The sequence below is a fragment of the Neophocaena asiaeorientalis genome, unplaced genomic scaffold (genome assembly GCF_003031525.2).
Source record: "Neophocaena asiaeorientalis asiaeorientalis breed wild unplaced genomic scaffold, Neophocaena_asiaeorientalis_V1.1 scaffold40, whole genome shotgun sequence".
Taxonomy (NCBI): domain Eukaryota; kingdom Metazoa; phylum Chordata; class Mammalia; order Artiodactyla; family Phocoenidae; genus Neophocaena; species Neophocaena asiaeorientalis.
The window spans coordinates 2707116-2733354 of NW_020185335.1; the positions used below are offsets into that span (position 1 = coordinate 2707116).

Sequence of the window (26239 nt, forward strand, 5' to 3'; positions counted from 1 at the left end):
GGCGGAAGGCGGAAGTCGGTGCAGAGTCACCTGATCTGAGTAACATGGCCGCTGCACCATGAGCCCGGCAGGTGCTGGCCGGGAGTGGGTCTCGTGAGCTGTTTGGCGGCCAGGGGCAGGGTACGGAGACGGGATCCAGGCCCGGGTTCCGAGGCGGCGCGCGGCGGCGGAGCGAGACAGGAGGCCCGGGGTGGCGTGGTCCATGAGCCGGTGCCGGAGGCAGCGCGGAGCCGCAGACTCCCCTAGCCCCGGCGCGGCCCGGGCTGCCGCGGGCTGAGGAGTCGCGGGGCTCTGGGGAACGCCCCGAGCTGCCACCATGAACCCCGAGAAGGATTTCGCGCCGCTCACGCCCAACATCGTGCGCGCCCTCAATGACAAGCTCTACGAAAAGCGGAAGGTGGCAGCACTGGAGATCGAGAAGTAAGAGCCGCGGGCACCCGGGTTGGTCGTGGAGAGCGGAGCCGGGACTCCGTTCTGATTCTGCAGGGGTCCCGCTCTTCCGGGCAGCTCCTCACGCCTTTGCAGCCAGTGTTGCTACTCCAGGTTTCCGGCCCTTAGGGCCGTGCTTAAGAGCAGGAGATTGGCAGTCCCAGCTTTGCTTCTGACTGTGTGACGTGGGCCAAATTATTTAACCTCCTGGTACCCCGAAGGGGCTACCGTGAGAACGAAGCAACGAAATGTATGCGTGGTGCTTTGCACAGTGCCTGGCACATGGTGCGTCCTCAGTGTGGTCTCCATGCAAACAAGCAAATCAGAGAGTGACCTCTGATGGGAGGGAGGTAGGAAGCATGAGAATTTGCTAAGGATGTTGATCTGCCTCATTTCTTACCCAGCTTCTGAGAAGTGAAAGGGACAGTAAGTTGACCAAGTGGAGAAATAAGCCAAAACCTCAAGGCTCAGAAGGGCTGTTATCTCTGTCATATCACGCTTCCCTGAAAGTGAAAGAAGGAATTATTCTTGTTTCTGCACTCTTACTACACGTACAGCAGTACCCTCTAATCTGTGGGGGATATGTCCCCAGACACCCAGTGGATGCCTGAAACCTTGGATGATACCAAGCTCTATATATACTATGTTTTTTCCCATACATACGTATGTATGGTAAAGTTTAAGCACAGTAAGAGAATATCCTAATGACCGGCATCACCAGCATTGCACTTTAGGGCCATTATTAAGTAAAATAAGGGCTATTTGAACATAAGCATTGCGATACCGACAGTCGATCTGATAACCCAGAAGCTACTAAGTATGTGGGTATCATATACAGCATAGATATGCTGGAGGAAGGGTGACTAATGTTCTGGTGGGATAGCACAATATTTCGTCTCACCACTCTGAGCCGCGTACAGTTTAAAACTTAGAAATTGTTTATTTCTGGAATTTTCCATGTAATATTTTCTGACCTGCTCTTGACCATTGGTAACTGAAACTGGATAACGGGGTTCCATTGTATTTGTAACCATGATCTGACATTTTCCTTTTTTTTTTTTAATTATAAAACAAGGTATTTAACTGCGAACATTAAGGTTTTTCTGCTGTTATTTTACATTTGTATCTTTTTTTCCAGCCAAATCGTGATAAAGTCTGGTGGGTGGGTAATTTCAAAAGAGTAGAAAGAGGCAGGCTGTGAAACTGAAAGAATGCCAGTCTGGGCGTCAGGAAATATGGATTGTAGTTTTGCCCTCTCTAATAGGGTAGCCACTGGCCATGGGAGGCTATTTACATTTAAATTATTGAAGATAAAATAAAAATTTTATCCAGTTCCTCAGTCACACTGCCCATATCTGACATGTTCAATAGCCACATGTGGCTGTCAACTGCCATAATGGACAGTGCAGATTGTAGAACATTTCCATCACTGCAGAATGCTTTGTACAGCTCTAATCTAGTCTGTTGTGTGATACTCATTCTTTGACCTCCAGCAAATTCCTTAACTCAGGGTTTCTTAACCTCAGCACTACTGATATTTTTGGACAGATAATTCTTGGTTGTGGTGCGCTGTCCTGTGCATTATAGGGTTTTTAGCAGCATCCCTGATCTTTACCCACGAGACACCAGTAGTTTTCTGTCACTTGTACAACCAAAAATGTCTCCAGACACTGCCTAATGTCCCCTGGGGAACGGACAGTCACCCCGGTTGAGAACCACTGGCTTAACTGCTTTGGGTTTTAGTTTCCTCCTCGGCTAAAGGGTTTGGATTTTACTAAAAGGACCCTCCCTTTCAGCTCTGACATCCAGTATGTCCAGAACCACCTAGCTGCTTCTCTCATCAATGTGGCTTGCTGGATCTTAGTCCCCTGACCAGTGTCCTATTTGATGTGTTCCTCAGAGTATGTGTTTCACAACTTGCTCAGGGACAGAGGGACTTATTTGTGCTTCTCCTGGGAGCTTTCTAGTGTCTCTGTTTATAAAGACACTGATCCTATTGGATCAGGGCCACACCTATATGACCTCACTTAACCTTAATTACTTACCTTATAGGCCCTATCTCCAAATACTGCCACTAGGTTTGTATGAACTGGGGGGTGGGGGTGGGGACAATTCAGTCCATAACGTTGATCATTTTAAAAAGTGATCACGTGTAAAACACTGTCTGCCTTATTTGGGAGGAGGAGGATTTGGCCCTTGTACATCCCTCATCTCATTTATTTTACGCAGCTGCCCTATGAGCTAGGTAGTGTTACCCCATTTCACAGATGAGGAAGCAGAAGCTCCTTGAGGGTAAGGAATCATCCCAAGCTTTTGCAGCTAGAACCTGGATCTAAAAACTCAGGTTCTTCTGTCTCAAAAGGCCTCCCCATTACAATGAATGGTTTTCCCTTCCAAAAGGGAGACAAATACTTAATAAAATGTCATACTTGAACACCCCAATGGTAGTTTTAACTGCCACTTCCTGTTTTCTGGAAACCATCTGTCTGCTCGAGTGGCAGAACCAGTACTGCATGGGGTGCTGGAGTGAGGGATTAAAATTCCTAATAAGAGGAGGGTGTTTTATCTTGATGACAGGCCTCTCAGACACTAAAAATGCAGAGATGGATGCTTGGCTCGACTGAAGGACCCCAGACTCTAGACTCTCGAGACCAGGCTGTGTTAGGTGACCAGGATCTGATGGCTAAATGTGTGAGCCTGCTGTGCACAGTCCTGGAGAGCCTTTACCCCACAGCCTGGCTCCAACACACCCACACAGCTTTCTCAAGGATAAGGCCCTGAGGCTAAGATTTTAGAATGGCTGTGGCAGGTTTTGCGGGCCCTGGGTGTCAGGGGTTATAGTCCCTGATGAGTCCCGAGGACAGGGATGGTGAGACCCCAGGCCTGCTCTCCGGGAGAGTCTAGCGTGGGGGAGAAACGCCAGCAGGCGTTCTGATAAGTGTGGTGGGTGCTCCCTCGCTGCGGTGACAGGGCCCTCACTGCAGGCTGGGAGAGATGATGCCCTTCGTGGTGACCAGGGATGGGCTCACTGGCAAGTCTCTGGTGTTCCTGAACTTTGAGTTCCCAAAGCCAGCACATGGAGGTGCCCAGGCCCCGCGCCCTGAGAACACCGAAGCCCAAGGAGGGGCTCCAGGATCAGAGCTCCTGAGGGATGAGTCCCTGCCTGCTGGGGAAGGCAGGGTGGGGAGGGTGGCGTGGGGAGCCGGGATCCCTGGGGCTCTGTGATCAGATCAGGGTTGAACTGCTGAGTTTGACCTGGCCTTTTGGAGCCTGCCACCTCTGTAGGGAGACACTGTTTATTACCCAGTGACTTCAGGCAGATTTTGGAGTGTGGGTCAGTATTCCACCCAGCAGCTTGCTTTATCCAGGGGTCACTGACTAGCAGCGAGGGGCTATGTCCTGCCGGCAGACCTGTTTGTTTGGTTTGGCCTGGATTGCAGGATATTTTAAATCAAGAAATTTCACAGTGAAGTTCAGGGTTCTGGCTTCTATTAAAGAATGGGAAGATGTGGCTCTGTGCGGCCCACATTCCCATGTAGCAGTAGGGGACCCAGGGGCCCACCCTCTTCCCCCAGCCAGGACATGGGCTCCCCAATTTGCTTCCTGTGTTGGGAAGGTCACTACAGCCTGTCTTACCTCCCTTGGCCTTCTCACTTGTGTCTCCTTCTTGGCTCCTGTAAGCATTTGAGTTTGTGACCTTGGGTTTAACCTCTCTGTGCCTCAGTTAACTCATCTTAAAAAGAAAAAAAATGCACATTGAAAACATGCTGAGTGAAAGAAGCCAGTCACAAAAGGCCATGTATTGTATCATTTCATTTGTGTGGATTCATAGGCAAATCCACAGAGACAGTGTAGATCAGTGGTTGCCTAGGGCTTGGGGGAGGGGGGTTGGGAGGAAATGAGTGACTACTAATGAGTACAGGTTTTCTTCTGGAGATGATTAAAAAAAGTCTAAAATTGATTGTGGTGACACTTGCACAGCTTTGTGAATATACTAAGACTCACTGGATTAATTGTGCATGTTTAAAGAGTGAATTTATGGCATGTGAATAATATCTCAATTTTAAAAAATAAGAGTGCTTGTAGGTTGTGTTACAGTTGAGGGAAGCACTTATTCAGTGGTCTATTGTCACCTGAGATCCAAACATGCCTCCTGCTGTCTCCTTTACAGTTTTTCCACTGATTATACCCAGTGGATGCTCAGTATATTTTGCTACTTAACTAACTCTTGGGCCTTTCCTCAGAGGCAGATGTTCCGCTTTTCCTGTTTAGTTATTGGAGAGTAGTGAGTAAGTGGAAACCAGGTTACTTAAATACTCAGCAAAGCAGATGGAGGAGATGTTTGCCTGCCAGCTTCTGTTTGGGAAATCACTGCCTGGATATGTTGCCTGATTACAGCGTGTTACATAGAGGACTGGGATGGTTCATTGGACTTGTCAAGAAAAAAATGGCAGCCCGAAGTCCAGCCTGGAATTTTTACAGCATAGGAATAAACACAACTCTGGATTATCTTTCTGTCCTTCTTGGAGCCAGGAGCAAAGCAGGTTCTCAGTCAACAGTTAATGAATGAATATGATCTTGTTAGGTGTGTATAACATCACGGTTTGATTCTGATTTTGCACTAATACTGTTACGTGAGCATATGTAGTACAAAACACATTATGTGAATTATTTTATTTAATTATCTAAAAATAGTACAAAGCCACAGCCAAGACTGGCTCCTCTGAACACATAGGAATGTGCGTGCAATGGCAGAAACCTCTGCCACCTCCTGGCCGGGCAATTTGGACATCAACACATGAAATGAGATAGGGCTAAACGAAATAATGTGTGTAAAGTGCCTGGCACCCAGTAGGCATCCAACAGGTGGGAGCTTTGATGTTTGAAGAGAGGATAATGTAACGTGGTAGATTTCAGACCTGGTGTCAGAAAAATCTAGGTTTGATTTCTGCACCTCCCATCCATAAGTTGTGTGACCTTGTATGTTTCGTAACATCTCTGAGCCTCATTTCCCCCCATCTGTAAAATGGGTATTATAGTACCTAGCTCTGTGGCTTATTTTAAGGTTTAAATGAGATAACACGTGTAAAGCATCCACCACATTACCTAGCATGTAGTAAGTGCTCAGCAAATGGTTACTTCTTTCCTGCCTTAATGGTAGAAAACCAGCCCTAGACCTTCATTTCAACATCTCAAGTATGTACTTCATCTGTATGTACACTTGTGTGTGGTGGAGAAATGCTTCAGAGATGTCTAACACTAGACAGTGGCAAAAATGCATGGAGAAAGCTGCACTTCAGTTGGGACCTGAGTTCTGCACCAGGGAAGTACCCTCTGTAATTGGGTGTGTGCACTTTGCAGCTGACGTGCTTTAAGAAGATGGGCGGGAGGAACTGGTGTACAGTTGAGGGGGCCTGGGCTTTGTAGGTGCCAAGGTTCAGATCCTCTGTGACCTCAAGAAAGGGACTTGGTTTCCCTGAGGCTCTGTTTCAAATCTAAATGATGAGATGATAATAACTACAGAAGGAGGTTGCTGTGAGGGATAACCAACCCCTGGAATACTTAGAGTGTGTTCCTGGGAAGTGGTCAGCTCCCCAGTCCTCATGCAGCCTGTGGTTGTCCCTGGGCTGCGTTACAGAGGCCGAGGGGCCCAGTGCGGGGCTGTGGTTTTGTTGCTGAGACGAGGCCCCAGGTTCTCCTTGGGTGAAAGACACATCCTGGCCTGTCTGTGGCTCCTTCTCAATCAGGGACAGGGTAGTCGGTGTGGCACTTTGTGAAGTTGAGAGCAGGGTAGAGAGCTTGGAGTTGGCCAGCACTGGGCGTTGTGCCTCCTGGGGAATGGGTGTTGCTGCCATCCTGCGACACCTCTGACTAGTTCAGAATGGAGGCTCTGAGCAATCTCTAGGGGATACTTCATCATCCAGAGTTTTTAGAGAAATGAAGCAGAAGCCGATCTCTTCTCTGGGACATAGAACAGCAATGCGTGTGACCCTAATGTTAGCAAAGGTCACTATAGGCGAGCAGTGTACCTGCTGTGATGGGCACAGAGCAATTAGGCAATGAGTCCAGGCAGCTACTTTGAAAAGTCTGTGATCTCTAGGCGTCCCTCGTCACACCTTCAGCTGCTGCATGGGTCGTAGTCCCTCCCACCTTATGATGGGACAGTCTCCCCCTTCCCATCCATCTCATGGCTTCTTAAAACACCCTTTGACCATCTCTTCAAAACCCGTAAACAGCTCCCCTGTTACCCACAATGTGAGATCCCTTCTCCTGAATCTGAGCTGCCAGGCCAGCTCATCCCAGTTGATTTCCTGCTGTTCTCTGGACCCCAGGCAAATTTGGCTATTTTTCTCTCCTTGCCTTTGCCCACACATTTCCTCCTGCCCAGAACACCTGTTTCCTTCTCTCAGGGTCTCTGCCTCCTCCGAGGTCCAGCTCAGTTCCCACTCCTGGGAAGATGTCCGTGAGCCCCAGGCTGCAGCTCCCAGTGGTTATCGGGGCCCCTCATGCCACCATTGGCCCTCATGAGGCTTCTCACTGCAGAGATGCTGTGAGCCTCCGAAGGGCAGAGTATCTTCACGTCCACTGGATGGAAAAGGCCTACTATAATGGCTCTAAGATCTGACTCAGATGGCACCTCCCCGTCAGCCCAGGGAGATTTAACCTGCGGCGTTCTTGCTTCTGTGGTATTGCTGTGTCATGTTGCTACACATCCTTGTTTGTTTGTGGATCTTCCCTGTTGGATGTAGGCCCAGTTCAGCACCGTCCCCAGAAACAATGACACAGACACAGAGAACCACTTGGGTGCATGAGGTGCTTGCAACACTGAGCAAGTATTGAATGAAGACGGTGGATCACTACAGTTTTGGGGCCCCAGCAGGACATTCACTTGCATTCTCTCAGATTCCCAGAAGTGACACTGTTCCCCACTGTTCTTCATTCTGTCATAGACAAAGGGAAGTGGAGACCCAGAAAAGGGAAAGGACCATGACCCAGCCAACGCCTCCCAGTCAGCAGCAGAACTGGGAAAGCCCTGCCCCGAGATGCCTGACTCCCAATTCCTCTTTCTAAACAGGTCATCTCCCCCCCTCACCCCAGCCCCGGGCCCCAGAGCCGGCAGCAGGAGGAGCAGCCTGATCCCACTGGTCCTGCAGCCCCTCTCTGCTTCCTCTCCAGGCTGGTCCTGCAGCCCCTCTCTGCTTCCTCTCCAGGCTGGTCCGGGAGTTCGTGGCCCAGAACAACACCGTGCAGATCAAGCATGTGATCCAGACGCTGTCTCAGGAGTTTGCCCTGTCCCAGCACCCGCACAGCCGGAAAGGGGGCCTCATCGGCCTGGCCGCTTGCTCCATCGCGCTGGGCAAGGTGAGCCCTTCTGGAGGGACGTACACACTAGCCGGGGCCTTGACCCTGACCCCCGAGCCCCAGCACGGTGTTGCAGACTTGTGATTTCTTTATTGCCATTCTCTCCACATCTCAGACCTGAAGGCTGGCTCTGTGGCCTTGCACCCAGGGTCCTGGGCGTGATCCCTATCCCAGGAAGCTGACTTGCAAAGGGTCTTTCAGCCCAGCCCTCACTCGAGGGTCTGAGCGTCTCCAAGGGAGCCAAGGGCTGGGTCCCCGAGGTCTGACCCATTCTGAGCTGCTTCTGCTCCTACTCCATCGCAGGACTCGGGGCTCTACCTGAAGGAGTTGATTGAGCCGGTGCTGACCTGCTTCAATGATGCTGACAGCAGGCTGCGCTACTACGCGTGTGAGGCCCTCTACAACATCGTCAAGGTGGCCCGAGGCGCTGTGCTGCCCCACTTCAATGTGCTCTTTGACGGGCTGAGCAAGGTGACCGCTCCTCACTCGACTGGGCTGAGCTCACCCAACACACCTGACTTGACCTTTCAGGACCTTGAGTGCTGGCCTCCCTTTTCCCAGATGCAAGGGGAGCAGATAAGCACATACTGCCAGGGGTGCTTGTTGTCTGTTCAATCTAATGATATATTTTTAGATGGGCTTGTAAATATTTGTTTGTTTTTCCCCCACACCTCTATTAATTTATCTTTAGTGCATTTTACAAAAGCATCAGTCCACCACAAATTGGAGGGGAAAAAACAGTCATTTGAGAGCACTGACCTCCCTTATAGAAGGTGAAGGTGGTGATTTCATAGTACAGACTGTATTTCCCCTGCAAGGAGAGCGTAGCCCATAAGCTCTAGAAAAAGCTCTGCTTAGAAAGGCTTTGGGTTCCCTGATAGCTCATCGGCACCTCTCTCATCGTCATGGAGTTCTCCTCCCTGAAGTCGTTTCTAGAGGATTAGCCTCACAGCTGATCCGTCCCCTCCTCCAGGAGTGGAGAGAGGACCCAGCATTGTAAGATTGGAAAGCCCTGAGGAAGGCCAACGGGAAGCAACCACCTGACTGGTGGCAGCAGGTCCCAGCAGTCCCTGAGCAGAACGGGGGTCTGCCACATCTCGGCAGCATTGCCAAGTTCTGCTTTACCCCCTTGCCTCCCCTGCCTGTCTTGCATCTGTGCACTGAGAGAGGTGCCTATGCGATGTTCAGGCTGCCCCAAGGCCTTTGCTGTTGGACTTCAGTGGATTCCTTGTCTTATATATTGACAGTGACCCTCTCTCCACCTCTGTCTCTCTCATAGTTGGCTGCTGACCCAGACCCCAATGTGAAGAGCGGCTCTGAGCTCCTAGACCGCCTCTTAAAGGTACTTGTGGGCTTCCCTGGTGGCGCAGTGGTTGAGAGTCCGCCTGCCGATGCAGGGGACACAGGTTTGTGCCCCGGTCCGGGAAGATCCCACATACCGCCTAGCGGCTGGGCCTGTGAGCCATGGCCGCTGAGCCTGCGCGTCCGGAGCCTGTGCTCCGCAACGGGGGGGAGAGGCCACAACAGTGAGAGGCCCGCATACCGCAAAAAAAAAAAAAATACTTGGTCCCCACTCTTATTTTTAGCATCTGTTTCCTCCATCTGTCTGTACAGCTTATAAATTCTATCATTGGGATGCTCTTCGTAATTAAAAAAAATTTTTTTCATTTACATATAGTTAATGGAATAGTGTACAGCTCTATGATGAGAGTATAGAGTTATGTCAACAGCAGGATCAAAATACAGAACCATCTGTCCCCCTAATGGCCCCTCATGCTGACCCCACCCTGCCCCCAGTGACAGGGGCAATTTATGCTCAGCTCACCAGGGCATTCAAGCCAGACCACAGAGATGCAGGGTTTTGCCTTTTGATTAGTTCTCTCGACCTTGATTCCTGCTTTCAGTGCATCCTTTCTGCTGGTCCTTCGGCCTGTGTGAGGAGGGATGCTCCGGGGCCCTCTCCTGCCTGACTCAGGCTCCGTCATCTTCCTCTGTGTCCGCCTGACCCCTGGAGCCAGCCCGGGCCGGGGATTCAGCCAGGTCAGGCAGCCCCCACCCCCAGCAGGCAGCTCTCATGCCTTTGACCCACAGGACATCGTGACAGAGAGCAGGGTGAGCGTGTAAAGGCCCCAAGGCCACCACCACCTCCTCTGAAGCACCTTTCTGTCTCCCCATCTCAGAGAGAGTCCTCGTGGGAGTGTGAATCAGTGTGACAGTGGGTCCTGGAGCGGTGGGTCCTTGTGGGAGAGATTCTGATTCTGTCAACATGGAGGCCCTTTCACTTGGTCTGACCCTAGAGGGGAGTCAGATCTGGAGGCCTTCTTGCTGGCAAGCTTGCCATTAGCACTGTGATTGAAATGCTTGGAGATTGGGGTCGTGTATCTCTCTGCTTCTACTGAGTATCAAGCCACCACAAAATGTAGTTACTTCACATAGCAGTCCCTTGGTATTGTCCTGAGTCTTCGGGTCAGCTGGGTGGCCCTGCTCCCCTGGGCCAGGCTCAACTGGGCTCAGTCATGTGCCTACAGTCAACTGGAGGGTCGGCTGAGGTGTTACTCATGGTCAGTGGTGTCACTCATGTCTGGCTATTGCCAGCTGTCACGTGTGGCAACAGGAACAGTCGTTCCAGGTGTCTCATCATCCAGTGGGTTAGCCCAGGTGCATTCACGTGGCATCAGTGGATTCCGAGAGGCATGATAGATGTCAGCAAGGCCTCTAAGGCCTAGGCTTGAACCAGGCACACCATCATTTCTACCACCTTCTCTTGGACAAAATAGCAGGGCTGGCCCAGATACCAGGACGGGGGAAGTAAACTCCAGCTCTTGATGAGAGAAGCCACAGAGCCCCATTACAGGGTAGTGGACACAGGGGGGATAGAGAATTGTGGCTACTCTTACAATCAGCCACAGGGTTGTAATTCCATGTCACCCTGGTACCTGTATATTCCTTTGGAAGGAAAAAGCAAGGGCGAGAGTATTCGTGAGGCTCGAAGCTGTGCCAGCCCTCAGGTGCCCTCCGGTTCTCCAGTCCCATTTGTGGACATGGTCAGTGGGAGGGGCGCTCTGGCTGCTCATGCGGACCCCCTGGAACACACCAATTCTCCTTCCAGACGACCTGATCCAGCTGACAGCCATGTGCTGGATGCGGGAGTTCATCCAGCTGGCCGGCCGGGTGATGCTGCCCTACTCCTCTGGGATCCTGACTGCTGTCTTGCCCTGCCTGGCCTACGATGACCGCAAGAAGAGTATCCTTCACTCTGGAGAGAGGAAACGAGCAGCCCCAAAGGGGGCCATAAAGTTGCAGGACCCTGGAGTGGGGGATGGGGGCTCCCTTAGGATCCATCATACCTCCACATTTCCCCAGGCATCGAAGCAGCAAGAGGTGGAGCTGAACGTGGACAGGGAGAGCCAGGGCAGCACTAGGGACGTGGCGCTAATGCCGCCATCCCCAAACCTCACCTGGTTACTTACAGATCTGGAGAGGCTCTCGCAGGTCCCAAGGTGCCAAGTCTTTGAGCTCACACTGCCCCGCATTGGGTGGAAGAAATCCTGTTGATGAGAGGTCCACCAGGAAGGGCCCCTGTGAGGAGACATAGGAGCTTCTTGCGGGGACCCCAGCGTGGCAGGGAGAACAGGGACTCAGTTCAGCCTACCTGTCTGCCCACTAACATACCCCTGGATCAGGCTGCTCCTTACATCAGTGGACTCAGGCATCAAGGAGGTGGCCAACGTGTGCAACCAGAGCCTGATGAAGCTGGTCACCCCCGAGGACGACGAGCCCGACGAGCCCAAGCCAGTGGTTCAGAAGCAGGCAGAACCCAACCCTGATGACTCGTTGGCAAAGCAGGAGGGAACCGCCAGTGGTAAGTGGTCTCTGCCTCCTGCCCCTCACCTCCCAGGGAGGGCCACGGGGACCCAGAGGTTGTAGAACCTGACCTGGGGCCTCACTCAGCCAACCAGGGCTGCTTTCCATATCTTAACTCCTGATTCCAATAACAGCCCAGTGAGGTGGGAACTGCTGTTACCTTCATTCTACAGATAGGCGCAGGGAAGATAAGTACCACCGCCAGGATCTGGCGGTCTGGCAGCTTTGAACCCTGGCAGTCTGCCTCCAGAACGCATAGCTCTTCACCCTTTCTGCCTCAAAGAGCATTAATGCTTTCTTTACTCTTTTTCTGGGTTCAGCTATAGTCGATGTAGAAAGGTTTGGAGCGTGGCAGGAGTACAGTCTGCAGGGTTCACTTGAGTCTTGGCGGTAGACATCCAGTGACTCGGAAGCTGGCTGCCTTTCCTGTGCCAGTCATTCTCAGGGTGGGAGGGTTAAGGAAGCTCCAGCTGTGGTTTATTTGGTCCTTGGGAATTCTGCTCTCCTTCAAACTCCTTTAACATTAACGTCTTGTTTATCCTTAACATGAAGAAAACCACTTTTATGCCGATTGGAGTCTGGAGTTTGACTCTAAATGTTTTCTAGAACTCTAGACTTTTCTAATCTCTTGGGCCTCTGTCGTCACTGAGATGTCACCAATCAGCTCTGGAGTGATGTTCTCCTTTCCAGAGTCAGCCAAAGAGTAAATTGATGCAGAAACTACTCCGGTCGTTAAGGCTAACAGACTGCGGCCTGGAACCTGCCCCCCAGAAGCCAAAAGAATTTCTAAAGCCTTTTCCCCTGTTGCCTTTCATCGGAGCAGAATGTCAGGCATGTGTGCCCCATGGGCCTCCTCCCATGGGTTTGGCCAGCAGAATGGAGCAGCATTCCATGCTGGACCATCTGAGGTGTCAGGTTACAGCCGTGCCAGTGCCACTGTGTGCCAGAGCAGCAAAACAGCTGCGGGCAGAGCGGCATTCAGCTGGAGCACTGGTGGTTCAGTGGTAGAATTCTCGCCTGCCACGCGGGAGGCCCGGGTTCGATTCCCGGCCAATGCAGCTCATTTAACCTTTTATTTAGACAGTTTTCCTAAACATTCCTAAAAACAGCTCCCGGCTCAGGAGAATCTTATCCTAAATCAGGATACATTCAGGCAGCTTGCTTTCAGGTTTTACTGCCTCATAAACAGCACTTCAGCAGATGCAGAGCTCACTTTATAGTAGTTGCCAGAGATGGCCGCAGCTAACTCTGGGGCTCCACATCCACTCCAGACGCGCTCAGCTTGTAACTAACCACCACTTTACGAAGGTACCAGCAATCCAAGAGAGTCAGGGTTTAGTTCCTCAATCCACGCGTTCATCCAGCCCTCCTGCTTACTCTCACTCTGACCCTGTGCCACTCTTCCAGCCTGGCAAAGGCAGGAACCTCCTGTCTGGTTTCCCTCCTCTAGTGCCCCTGTCCCCGACTCAGCCTGCGTTGTGTGTCCCACAGCACACCGCGTTCTCCACTGCACACCTCCGGGCAAGCCCCACAGTGAGGCCCGTCAGCCAGGCCCTCTGCACGTGAGCACACGCACACACACGCTTGCACATGCACGTGCTTCTCCCTCTCCCCTCACCACGAGGCTTCAGGCAGGGCAGGCCCTTGTTCGTGTCACACTGCTCCCAGCCCCCTCCACTTGCTCTGGCTCCCCCTTTGCCCTGCTGCTTGGGGGGTCCACAGTGCAGTATCCTTTCTCCGATTCTGAGTTCCTAGGCGTTTGATGCATCCTCCCAGTTCCCCTCCATGACGTCCCCTGATTATCTCAGGTGTCACAAACTGGAGTCCACAGTCAGAACTGCCCGCCTGTGCATCCTGGCCCCGCTGACTTCATATCTGTTGCCCTTGGACAAGCCACTTGGCCTTTCTATGCCTTAGGTTCCTTATTCATTGAATAGGGCAACAGTGATAACACCGAACCTATGTGTGGTTGTGAGTTTCGGAGATTTTTGCATGTAAAGCTCTTAGCACACGGCATAGGCCACACACTCCCAATAGCAGGTGCTTTAGTGTCAAGTTGTTTTAATGTCTGTTTATAATGAGACCCACTACTTAGCAAGGTTGTCAGGGGCAGGGCTTTTGCTCCCGTTATCTTTTAATCATCAGCTTTGCCCAGGTGGTAATGGGCCCCTGATGGGTCCCAAGTGAGGGATCGGAGAGGGTCAGGGGTGGAACTTTATGTGGTGACTGAGGAGCAGATCTATAAACACGGTTTCCAGTGGAAGACTGGTGACCTCCGTGGGTGAGCATGAAATGGAATCCACCCATTTGCAAAGCTTTGATGGGACTGCGTGTATCAGCACCCTCTTTGGACACTGCACATGTAAGTGAATCAGACCCAGGACCTGCCTGCAAGGAGTTCAGGGACAGGTCCTCAGAGGAGTGATCGTGTGACAGCGGATGTGGTCGCAGAGGACTGGGGGCACCAGGCCGGGCTTCATGGAGGTTATTTGAACTGGATCTTCTCTTTCTCCTTCGCTTCCACTCTCCCCTAACCCCACCCTCATTTTTAACTCTGGTTATAAGAGAAATACACATTCCCTGGAGAGATTTTGGAAAAAACAGACGTTCCTACTGGAAGGTGGAGAGTAAATACATTAAATACGTTGTCTGGTAGGTACATTTGGCAGTGTGTATCATAACATTTAAGAATTTATCCTTAGGAAATAAATATAAATGTGGGTCAGGTCTTTCATCTTAACAAGTGTTAGGCTCCTTTACTGTCCTAACAAGCCTCTGGTGCAGGCAGTGGCGTTAGCACATTATACAGGTGAGGAAATGGGGGCAAAGGCAAGTGACCTGCCAAAGGTCACACAGTGAATGAGTTGGAAAGTCAGGCTCAAACCCAGGCCCAGGGGCTCCTGAGTCTGGGAATTGATACAAAAGGGCAACCAAAGATGCTCAGTTTGCCTGGGTATCCCAGAATTGCAGAGTAAAACAGTGTCTCATTTTTACTCATCAACTTGGCAAACACTTGAAAGATTACTAATATCCCAGTGTGAGGCTTTGGGTGGGTGCGGGGGATGACTGCTCAGGAGAACATTCCTAAAGGGCAGCTTGGCGACAGCTATTAAAGCAGCAGGTGCCTGACCCTCCCCCGCAGCAACCCCCTGTAATGGATCCTGGAGAAGTGCCCACACCCATGTGGAAGGAAGCACAGGTGAGATCTAAGAGTGAATATTAGGAAATAATCGAAGTCAATTTGAAGCCGGTTTCTGACATCCTATCATTTCATCTATAAATGCGTGTGTTTCCAAAAGGCAGGAGAGAGGGAGGCCACCAGTGGCAGGGAGCCCCAGCTGCTGCTCCCAGCTGGCCCACCCAGGCTACCCCGCATATCCTCCTCACCTTTCCCCAGGCCTGTTCAGGTGGACGGCAGGCAGCTCAGCAGGCCCAGCTGGCGCCCACAGCTACTCCTGCCCGCTCTGGGCTGTGCCATGTCCCACAGAGGGCCTCTGGGACCAGAGGGGACAGGCGGCAGCTCGGAGCTTTTCTGTTCAGCGTGGAACTCAAGGCCCCCTTTACTGGGGGACTTTGGACATCCATAGTCTACAACTGGAGTGGCGCAGCTTGAAGACACAGTAGGAAGTGAAAAAAGCAAGTTGCAGAAGATAGACTCTGATCCCATTTATGTTTACAAAACAAAAAGTAAGACTGGGAAAAGACGAGAGGGACCTTTGCCTAACAAGTAAATTAGTGAGTTACCTGCCCATAAAGTAAGATTGAAGGTTAAAGAGAGAAGGCGGGGACTTCCCTGGTGGCACAGTGGTTAAGAATCCACCTGCCAACACAGGGGACACGGGTTCGAGCCCTTGTCCGGGAAGATCCCACATGCCACGGAGCAACTAAGCCCGTGCGCCACAACTACTGAGCCTGCGCTCTAGAGCCCATGAGCCACAACTACTGAGCCCGCGTGCCACAACTACTGAAGCCTGCACGCCTAGAGCCTGTGCTCTGCAACAAGAGAAGCCACTGCAATGAGAAGCCCGCGCCCCGCAACTAAGAGTAGACCCTTATCGCCACAACTAGAGAAAGCCCGCGTGCAGCAACAAAGACCCAACACAGCCAAATAAATAAATAAATAAATGAGAGAGAAGGGGGCTTTGCCTTGTTGTGTTAGGAATTTTTAGTGTAAAACTATGTGTTACTTGTATAATTTAAAACTTTTAGGAGGCCAGGGCTGATACCATTTGAAAAACAATATAAATAATGATAGTTTTAATGTGTAACCCACAGAATAAAATAAATATGTATGGGTCAGTGATGATATAAATGAATGAATGGATGGATGGATGAATAGATAGGTAAATGACGGAGAAGGAACAGTTCTTCTGTATAGAAGAATTCCAGTTAATAAATGTAGAAGGAAAGAGGAATATAGAAAATCACCATTAGTCAAACTCCATAGTACTAATTGTAGGCAACATCCACTGATGGATGATAAAAACAGTGGGGGAATGTTTGAGGGGAAAAAACTGGATATTTGTCTAGTCTTAAGTATCTTCTGCAAGATATTTATTCATTACAAAAAGAAAATAGTAACTTTACAGGGGAGAAACCTGGTAGGCACTACCGTAAATTGGGTAATAGGGTTAACGTCACCAGTAAAGAGAAAGATAGACATCATGTACCCCTGATTTGATGTACTGAGAAGGCAGTAGCATTTTTCCAAAAATGCATAGCCTTAGCCTAGTCATGAGACAGGCCCAAATGGAGAGATGTTCTACAGAGTAACTGACCAAGGGTTTCAAAAGCATGTTCATGAAAGATATGGAAAGACTGAGGAGCTATCACAGATTGGAGGGGACCAAGGAGACAGGAGAACTAAATGCAATGCAGGGTTCCGGATTTGATCCTGGAACAAAGGACATGAGTGGTGAAATTGGATTAGGTCTGTAGTTTAGTTAGTAAAACTATCAATGCTACTTTCCTGTTTGATAATTGAGCTATGGGTTTGTACAATACTAATATGAGGGGCAGCTAGATGAAGAATCTCGAGAATTCTATACTATTTTTGCAACTTTTCTGTAAATCTAAAATTATCTTAAAAGGTTTTTTTTTTTAATTTATGAAAATGGCCATCACACCCTTGTCTCCTCTAGTCCTCAGCAACCTCTAATCTACTTTCTGTCTATATAGATCTGCCTATTCTAGACATTTCATATAAATGGGATCAAAATGTGATCCTTTGTGACTGCTTTCTTTCATTTAGCATAATGTTTTCAAGATCCATCCATGTAGCATGATCAGTACTTCCTTTTTATTGCCAAATAATAGTCCATTGTATGGGCTCCAACACATTTTGTTTATCCATTCATTTGATAGACATTTGGATTGTTTCCACTTTATGGCTGTTGTGAATAGTGCTGCTGTGAGCATGGTGTACAAGTTTTGGATGTGGACGTAAGTTTTCATGTCTCTAGGAGTGGACTGGCTGGGCCATATGGTAACTAACTGTTTGGAGCCTTTTGAGAAGCTGCCAGACTGTTTTGCAAAGCAGCTGCACCATTTCACATTCCCACCAGCAATGTACAAGGGTTCCAGCTTCTCCACATTCTCACTCTCACTTGCTACTAATATCTGTCTTTTTTGTTTTAGCCACCTGGTGGGTGTGAAATGGTATCTCATTGGGCTTTTGATTTACATTTCCCTGATGGCTTATGATGTTGAGTGTTCCAGAAGTCACTTTTAACATCCATGGTCCTTGAACCAGCAACACCTTCTGAGATTTCCCAGATATGTTCAGCCCTGGAGAGCCCCTCCTTGAGAGGTCACTGTGCCTAAAAACCTACAAGCATGGGTACTGTCCAAAAGCTTTGGGGAATGAATAGGCATTGGGTCTTCAGGGCTCCAGAGTTACATCCCTTTCCAAGAGCCAGAATCAAGGTGTGGGGGACTAGAGGGTCTGTGTGTCCTTGTGACAGGGGTCTTGTTCATTTGGAAGACTCCAACAGCCTTTCTCATGGTGCCTTGTTCCCCTTTCTTTCCCCAGGAGGGCCCGATGGTTCTTGTGACTCCAGCTTCAGTAGCGGCATCAGTGTCTTCACTCCAGCCAGGTAAGTGGTTTGTTCTGGCCAGAGCTGTTTGTGGAAAGTGAGCAGCCTCCATCTTCCCTGGGTGCAGGAGACTGCAGCAAAGCCCTGAGGCAGACTTTGCTTGGGGCCGCTACTTGTGGGACACAGGAAGTGCCTGATGAGGGAGTCCAAAGGATATTAAGAAAGCCCACCCAACCCGGTTCTGATGGACACATGGCCTCTTGGGAGGGATTAGAAGCTGTTTGAGGTGAGTAAATACAAGTTGTAAGAGTGTAGCTAATGCATGATGACCACAGGGAGACGCTCGCAGATGCCTTTGCCCAGCACCTTTCGCTTGTCCAGGATAACGCGAGGCTGATGAGACTGAGCAGGGAAATGCCGTTCAAGGAGAGTCCAGAGCACAGGCAGGGAGGGTGCATAGGCTGGGATGCAAGAGCGGTCCTTTCCCCGGTGCCAGGTCGGCTGTAATGGTGCAGCCTTCCACATGGGGGCAGTGCAGGCTGTAATGGCACAGCGACGTAATCCTCTTCCTTGCCAGCCCCCGCCATGCTCTGCAGGATGATGACATTACCCTGGGAGGGAATCATCACCATTCTGTCCCTGTCTGCGTCCCCTGGACTTGCCCCATGTCACTTTTTCCTTGGGAAGGATTGGCTGTGGGGTTGGAATAGATGGAGGTTCTCCTATAAGGGGTTTCTTCCCTCTGAATTCAACATTGAATGTGGACCCTGGGGGAACGGGTCACTCATGAAGAGAAAATATACACTCAACCCCAAGAGACTCTCTTCTCCTCAGACCCTTAGGATCTTTTCTCCTTTTATATCATTTCTTTATTCTTATCTCTAAGGACCTTGTGGGTGTTTTCAAAGTGAGTACTGACTATAAATGTGGACTGTTCCTAAGACCTCTCCCACATTGTTCAAGCAAGCCAATAAACACTGTTCATTTATGTGTTTTTAGCCAGCCATCACACACGTCCAGAGCCTGTGTTCAGCCCTGCAGTTTCCAAGATAAAGATATGGCCCCTGAATGTGGTCCCTGATCTTGAGGTTCTCCACTGGGGAGGCAGAGAAGTAAGGGTAGTGGTGGTTTTGCTGAGGGCTCAGACGGTGTTGGGGGCAAGCGTTGGCGCCCCAGCTGAGGCTCGCTGGAACACTGGCTGACAACCATGAGCGCTCCGGGAGGGCTTCCGGGGCCCGGCTGTGCCCAACGCTTTGTGTTGCGTCGTTAGGTTTTGCTGACGTTTAAATCCCGTGGGGTCAGTAGTAGCATTATCTCCACTTTAGGGCTGAAGAGGGACAGGAGGTCGGGGCTGTTGTGTGGAGAATGGATTTAGGAGGGACTCGGGTGGGTGCAGACCGGTCAGGGGGCCACCGCCACATCCCGGTCAGACGGGATAGAGGCTCAGACTGAAGAGGTGGCAGAATGTGGAGGAAGTTGATAGATTTGAGATCTGTTTTGAAGGTAGAATTGACAGGAATTGCCGAGGGATGGGATGGCATGAGAGGAGGAAAATGAGGGAAAGAAGAACTTCTAGATTTGGGGCTTGAGCCAGATCAGGGCATCGTGGTATCATTTCCCAAGCAGGGGCGGAAGGAGGAACGGGTGTGTGAGCGGGCCCATCGAGATCTGGGTTCCAGGCGGCTCTGAGCATCCCCCAGGAGCGTTTAAGGAAGCAGGTTTGGATATTGGATTCCAGAACTCGGGGGAGAGGTCTGGATGGAGATGCAGGGGGACTGGCCTGTCCCGTAGAGGAATCGCTTTAGTTCTGAGGGCCCTGGGAGTGAGGGGGGCAGACCTGTGGTTTAGAAGCCCCTCTGGCAGCGCCGGGGAGGGTCGGTGAGGGAGGGGGCCAAAACTGGCAACAGAAGGGCCTCTTGCAGACTTGTCCCTAATCTAGGCCACAGGGAGGGGATGATCATGCTCCTTGGGGGCTGGGGAGGTCCAGGAGGAGCAGAGACCACCCTCACGCGGGAGGCGGTGGTCCGTTCGCCTGAAGGAGGCCTTGGTTCCTGTGCTGCAGCCGGGAACCACCTGGCTGGAACCAGTGCCTTGATTTATACCCGTTGTTCAGCAGCAAACACCAGTCCTGTCTTTGAAATTAAAAAACCAAATGAGAACGAGTTATCTAGTGCTTTGTTTCCCTCGAATGGAGGTTTCCTCGCGGCAGCTGCCGATCTGAGTCACTAGCTATGCCAGAGAGGAGGGCGGCCTTCAGAGTCGTGGAACCTGAGCCCGGCCCCCCACCCACTGGAGACGGCAGCTGAGGACAGGAGGGTGGGGTGCCTACTTCCACCAGTTGGTGCTGCCAGAGGGGGACTGAGCTTGGGCAAGATGGCATCTTCCAGGGACACCGAGAAACATAACCCACCCTGTGGTTTTCCAGATGCGCCGCTCGCCCAGGGCACTGCCCGCGGGTGCCACTTTCACTAAGTTCAGGCCAGCCTAGGGCAGCAGCCCAATTGGGGTCCCCTCCCATGGCAGAGAAGCATCCCCCCCTGGCAGAACACTGTCAGCGAGGTGACACTCGATCTGATGAAAGCTCTGGGCCTTCTCCCTTATTCACAAAACTCTAAATACACTTTCAGGGGTTCAGGGATCTCCTCGAAGCCAATTCTTGCACCCCAGACCTTTTTTTTTAATCTCTAAATCCTCACTTGGCCCTAAACACAGGGAGAGTAACTGACAACCCAAGAGCATAAGCCTCTTCTTCCTCCTCATGTCCCCTCTGTCCCAAGATGCTGGGAAAGCCCCAGGCGGCCCCGGGTGAACAGTAGCCACAGGGGAGAGCCATCTGAATGAGCAGGGGCTACGAGGTCATCGTAGTGAGGAAGGGCTCCAGGTACCGGAGGCTGGGTTCCTCCACCCTCCAGGAGTTCCTCCAATGCATACGGAGCTGGAAACCGGACTCCTTAGGAGGACAGGGGAAGAGGGATGGAGGCAGCGTGCTTGCAGCTGAGGGAAGGGTTAAGGAAGAATAGTATACACCTCTTTCTCTCTGTCCCTCCCCTTCCTTCTCTCCCTGTCTAATGCTGCTATGTGCACCAGGCACATTCTTCATCACCGTGAATCCTCTGAGCCGTGGAATCCCACTGCCTGAGCGCACATCCTGACTTCACCATGCCTGGCGGTGTGGCCCTGGGCAAGCAGCTTAACCTCTCCCTGCCTCCGTTTCCTCATCTGTAAACTGGGTGTGATGATCTGCTCATCCTGTAGTAGTATATGGAGCTTAAAGGAGTCAAAGCATGTAAAGAGCACAGAATGGTGCCTCACCCACAGACAGCACTTTACACACTTCAGCTACAATTATTATTACAAGAACCTTGTCATTATCCCCATTTTACAAGTGAGGATACGGGCCCAGAGAGGTTAACTTCTTGCCCAAAGTTGTTCAGCTAGCTAGTGACGAGCTTGGAATTCAGGCTAGTAAGTCTGTCTGACCCCCAGGCCCACGCATTTCAGCTTCATTAGTCACAGTTGGAGAGTTGCTGGAGCTTTGCATGTTGGCCTGTGACCTGATACAGGAGCCCCAGACAGGCATTGCCATGGGCACAAGCTTCTACTCTAAAGCCCTGGGCCTCGCTGAGGACCAGTGTCATCGGGGACATTTAGTATGGGTCTTCTGGTATAGCTGGCTGCATAAGGCAAGCAGAAAGATCTAGAAATCAGTGCTTCCCAACTTACAGCACCTGCTGATTGAAAGAATTAGTAAAGATCTTTTATAAAAAACAACTTTGAATTCAGCAACAGTTCCCTTTTAGATTTACCTTTGTTCTAATTTGATTAGAGCCGTAACATATGAGTGCCATCAAGGGTTAGATGTTACAGAAATAAAGTGCTGCTTCCCAGAGAGAAGCGCTGGCTTTTATCACGATGTATTAGAAGTATCAGAAGCCGTATTCAATAAATCAATATTTTAATAGCCACAGTAGCACCATTCATTTAGAAGTCGTAGTACATATACTTGTAAGACCTTCATTATGAGATGCTTTATGAGAAAATGCTCCGTGAAAATGGAGTTTTGGAGACACTTTGAAATAACTCAAAAGCCCTCAAGAGTGACTAGTCTAGACATTTTGGAACCGGTGCAGAAATGTGTTTTAAACTGTGAGTGAGCTCCGTTCTGTTCTTTCTGGGTAAAGTAAACCAGGGCAGAGGGAGCGCACCTCCGGCTCCAGCCCAGCAGCTCAGGAGCTGAGCACAGGGTGCAGCGTGCCCGCTCTAGGAGGGGCCCAGGTTCCAGAGTCCTGGCTTCCCACCGAGCACGCGCGGAGCCCAGCACACACAGCCCACCCGGCGTAGCAGCTGAGAGCTGTCCCCTCAGAGGCGGGCAGGATCATCTATCCTCCCTTTCCCTGGTGCCCTGGGCCGTGCCTGCTTACCATGGCCTTCACCTCCAGCCAGCCAAGGGAAGTGGGAGCCAGGGAGAGCGTCTCCAGCTGAGGGAGTGAGTTCTCCATGCCTCATGGCCTCGGACAGACCCCATACTGCCTCATCTGTGCATCAAAGGACTTTGACCATCTGTGCATCTGTGCATGGTCTACATGAACCATGGGGCCTCTTTCAGCCATGAAGTTCTTGGTTGTTTGAAGCTGACCCCTGCCTCACCATCAGTCCAAAGGTACCCGTGTCTGGGGAGGGCTGCTGTGGGGAAAGTCGGAGACTGTTAGCACACACAGTGCTGCCAGTTTATACACCAGCTCCATGAAATCCTTCCTTTGTTATTTGGCCCCAACAGAGCGCCACCTGAGGGAGATGCCATAACGGGCATCGATTTCTGCCCTCAGTAGAGATGCTCAGCTGGCCAGGAGCATCTCGGGACCACTGTGAGTTAAGGAGCCCGGCTGGCCGAGCGACTGTCTATCCTTGGCATCTCGGGATCCTATTTGGGCCACTTGGATTTGGAGCGCCCCCCACTCCAAACACAGATCAGCACCAGGCTTCCCCAGTGTCCTCTCTCGCGCGGAAATGGTGCTGCCGTGGACTCTCCTGAGTGCGGCCCATTAGGAGCCAGTGCCATGCAGTGGGTGAGGCCACTCTGGACTCGGATGCTCGCGTTCAAGTTGCCAGCTCCGCCACTCCCCAGCTGTGTAACGTGGAGAGGTTACTTAACGTCTCTGTGCTCTGATTCCCTCGTCTCCAGAATGGGAACAGCATTGCTGCTGGCGTAGGGCCCTCGAGGGAAGTGAGTCGGCCATGCAGGTAGAGCTCAGCTTGACGCCTCGCACAGAGTATTTATGCAGGACACGAGTAATCATCGTTTTGAGTGCCATCGCCGTCATCACTGCTATCAGAGCCGTGTGTCATCTTGTCTCCCCTACCCCAGCAAGGTTCATACACCCCACTGGGCCTGAACTGCAGGGTGGATGGGGGAGCTGGGTTTGGCACTGCCTTCCTCCCCACCAGCAGGACACAGCTGTGCTAGATCAGTGCAGCCCTGAGTCCCCCAGGCCTCCCTCCTGAGGGCTGTTTCAGCTAAGAATGGGGCAGCGACCTGCCAGACATGGGGCACTCATGGCACCCTGGGCCCCATGTGGCAGCTCCTGCTGTGGAGAGGGACTCACTGCAGACCTTGGGTTCACGGGGTCAGGAGAGAGCAGGCAGGGAAGGGGCTTCCGTTCATTCCCCACTGCTTTCCGAGCTCGCTTTGTTAAGGCCTTGGGCTGCAGGTAGGCATCTGAAGTGTCTCCAGCCATGGAGACACTAATCTCCAAGTTCCTGCCCACCCAAGGAGAAGAGCTTACAGAGCACCCCAGAAGGTGCTCAGTAGGAGGCCAGTGCTATGGGGAAAAGAGGAACTTGGAGATTAGACAGTAAATCCTGGCCATCGGAGGAGGGAGAGGAGTGTCTAGGAAATTGTCAGAGAAGAAAAGAAAATGCTTGGGAAGCCCTGGGATGGCCTGCCAGCCTGCCCCTGCAGAGCCTGCCACATGTGCTGCCCAGTGTGTGCGCCGTGGTCCATCTGAGCTGAGGGTGCTGAGGGCATGAAAGACACACTGGGTTTAAAAGACTCCGGACATAAAAAGAATATAATGTGCTTTATTACTAATCTATATATTGATATTTATATTGATTCTGTGTTGAAGTGACATTTGGGGTATATTGGGTTAATTACCATATATCACTAAAATTAATTTCACCTGTTTTCTTTCTACTTTTTAATATAAAACCGAAAAGCATAAAATTCTATATGTGACTCGCATTATGTTTCTGTCGGACAGTGAGTGTGAGAGAGATTAAGAGATTGTCCAGGAGGCTGCATTTGCCACCCTGGACTTGTCTGTCTGTGGGGGAGTTTCCCCATCTGTCTTAGGCTACCAAAGACCCCAGAACTTCCAGACGTATGGCTCTTGGGGAGATCTCAGTGGCAGCCCCACCCAGAGGCTCAGGTCTGCTGGGTCGCGTCACTCACACGCCCAGCCCCTCTAACCACCAGAGGATAGAAGTGCCCACTTGCACCCCCGAAACGAGCACCATGGGGAATCATCAAACTGTATTAAACAGCAGTTTCGTTTAGCACTTAACAGAGCTAAGATCATGCCCGGTAGGAATTCACTTCAGATGAGCTTCAGGAAGTCTGCAGGCAAATTGGGAAAGCACAGGCATCGAGTTCCTGATGCAAATGAATAATTGAGCAGCCTGGAAATACCATGAAAGGCCGTTTTGTACAGGCGAGCGATAGTGTCCTGCGTCGGAGGGGAAAGGAGCCCCTGCCTGACATCCTAAGGCCCTCTGTCCTTGCCGTCCCCATCCCCGACTACCCTGGCCAATGCCTGGACACCGTGCTTTGGGCAGAGGGCTAAGTGTCAGTGTCCCAGCAGCACCCAACCTTCCTGGGGCTGCTTGGCGGGACTTTTCTCTGCCTGGAGACCAGCAGGGCTTTGGGCTAGGGAAGCGGGGAGCCTGTGCCCCACTGGAGCAAAGGCATCCTGAACAAGCTCCATTCTGTAGGCTGAGGCTGTGTCACCTCTTCCCCGACTCAAACAAGAATGTTACAGCTTCACAGGCAGCTCTCAAGGCCTCTCAACCAGGTCAAACGTGGTGCTGAGTGCCCTGGAGTGTGACGAGGCAAAGAGCCACGATCCCTGTCCTCACAGGAGAAGTGTTCTTTGGGTGCCTGGTGAAGGACCTGTTGGATTTAAGGGGTGTTACCAGGGCCATCCCCTGGACTCTCTGGACATGGTGGTTTTGTTTTATCAACAAAGGGTCTGGACGTAATGCCCTAAGGGCGCTAAACAGTCTTTCAACCATGAGGTCTGCTAGGGCAGAGCTCTTTGATATCAGAGAGGTTTTCTCTGGTACAAGCCTGCTAGTGCTGGAAAGAGAAAAAGGGGAAGCGGGTGGCTGCCCGGCAGAACGGCTTTCCTCCCCAGACGTGGTTGCTGGAGCTCCTACCTTGGAGAGGGAGGAGGGGAGCGGAGGGAGAGGGGCCCTCTGAGCGCTTTGCGCAGTGTGTGCCCTCTGCCACTGCCCCAGGACAGCGGGCTGAGCGTGCGTTTCTCAGTGTGCGGGGCCAGGGTGCGTCTGCAGCTCTAGGGGCGGGGGCCTGATGGGCTTCAACCTGGCTCCTTCCTGGTCTCACCCGCAGCACTGAGAGGGCCCCCGTCACCCTCCACCTCGACGGGATTGTACAGGTTCTGAGCTGCCACCTCAGCAACATGGCCATCGGGATGATGACCAGGATCGCTGTCCTCAAGTGGCTCTACCACCTCTACATCAAGACCCCCCGGAAGGTGAGCCCCCGGGCCCCTCAGCCCTGCAAGCCACGCGGCTGCTTCTGGGTGGAGTTTGAGGGCCTGCCCGTGCTTGGTAGGATTTTGGTCGTTGCAGTTCTGGAGAAACCGTGACCAGGAGAGAGGTGGCAGATGCCTGAGGAGCCCTCGGTGTCTTGAGGGGGGTTTGGGAGGTGCTCCCTGCAGTGGGGGAGCTCACGTGGGTCCCTGCTTCTCTGCTCTCTCCAGATGTTCCGGCACACAGACAGCCTCTTCCCTACCCTACTCCAGACGTTATCAGATGAATCCGACGAGGTAGGTCACCAGTGCCCCCTCCTCTGTGCCCCGGCTGCCAGCCTCTCCTTTTGATGGGATTGTGTAGCTGAGGGGTGCTCATTTTGTTGTTGTTCTCGTAAATCAACACCCCTGAAATCACCCTATTCCTCCTACCTGGTGAGGTGCATCCATTAAGGGAAAAGCTGTTTACTGCCCTCAGCTTTGGGAATAAGGACGCTGTCTTTGTGGGCCCTTCTGAAGAGAGCGCTGGGTCAGGGCACTGGCGAGGAAACCAGTCCGGCGGGGAGCTCCTTGTCCCTGGAAGGCCGTGGAGAGTGGTGATGGGGAGCCCAAGGGCAAGGTCCATCCCGCCTAGCTGCCCAAACTAGGGCAAGTCACTGCCCGGCTCCGCACCTCAGTTTCCTTCTCTGTCCGACGGGGTAGTAACAGCACACGGGGTTATGAGAACGAAATGACCCACGAAAAATGCCGGGTGCTGTGCTGGGCACCCGCTAAGCACTC

At 51.6% G+C, this 26239-nt stretch overlaps 2 protein-coding genes and 1 non-coding gene across 3 annotated transcripts in view; all 3 read left to right on the forward strand.

Annotated features, from left to right (window-relative positions):
• The window catches only part of VAC14 (VAC14 component of PIKFYVE complex), a 168604-nt gene that overhangs the window by 76224 nt on the left and 66141 nt on the right, over nucleotides 1–26239 (forward strand). The window contains exons 5-9 of the mRNA XM_024735464.1: nucleotides 10901–11035; nucleotides 11501–11653; nucleotides 17687–17750; nucleotides 25318–25462; nucleotides 25691–25756. Coding sequence (XP_024591232.1) covers nucleotides 10901–11035; nucleotides 11501–11653; nucleotides 17687–17750; nucleotides 25318–25462; nucleotides 25691–25756 — 563 coding nt within the window. The remainder of the gene's footprint in view (nucleotides 1–10900; nucleotides 11036–11500; nucleotides 11654–17686; nucleotides 17751–25317; nucleotides 25463–25690; nucleotides 25757–26239) is intronic.
• Nucleotides 37–9863, forward strand: LOC112393318 (protein VAC14 homolog). Its single transcript, XM_024735465.1, has 5 exons — nucleotides 37–420; nucleotides 7641–7791; nucleotides 8095–8262; nucleotides 9071–9133; nucleotides 9696–9863. Exons 1-5 carry the CDS (start codon nucleotides 317–319, stop codon nucleotides 9759–9761), a joined length of 552 nt encoding a protein of 183 aa, XP_024591233.1. The 5' UTR covers nucleotides 37–316; the 3' UTR covers nucleotides 9762–9863.
• Nucleotides 12643–12713, forward strand: TRNAG-GCC (transfer RNA glycine (anticodon GCC)). The gene has a single exon. It is a non-coding gene; the product is annotated as a tRNA-Gly (tRNA).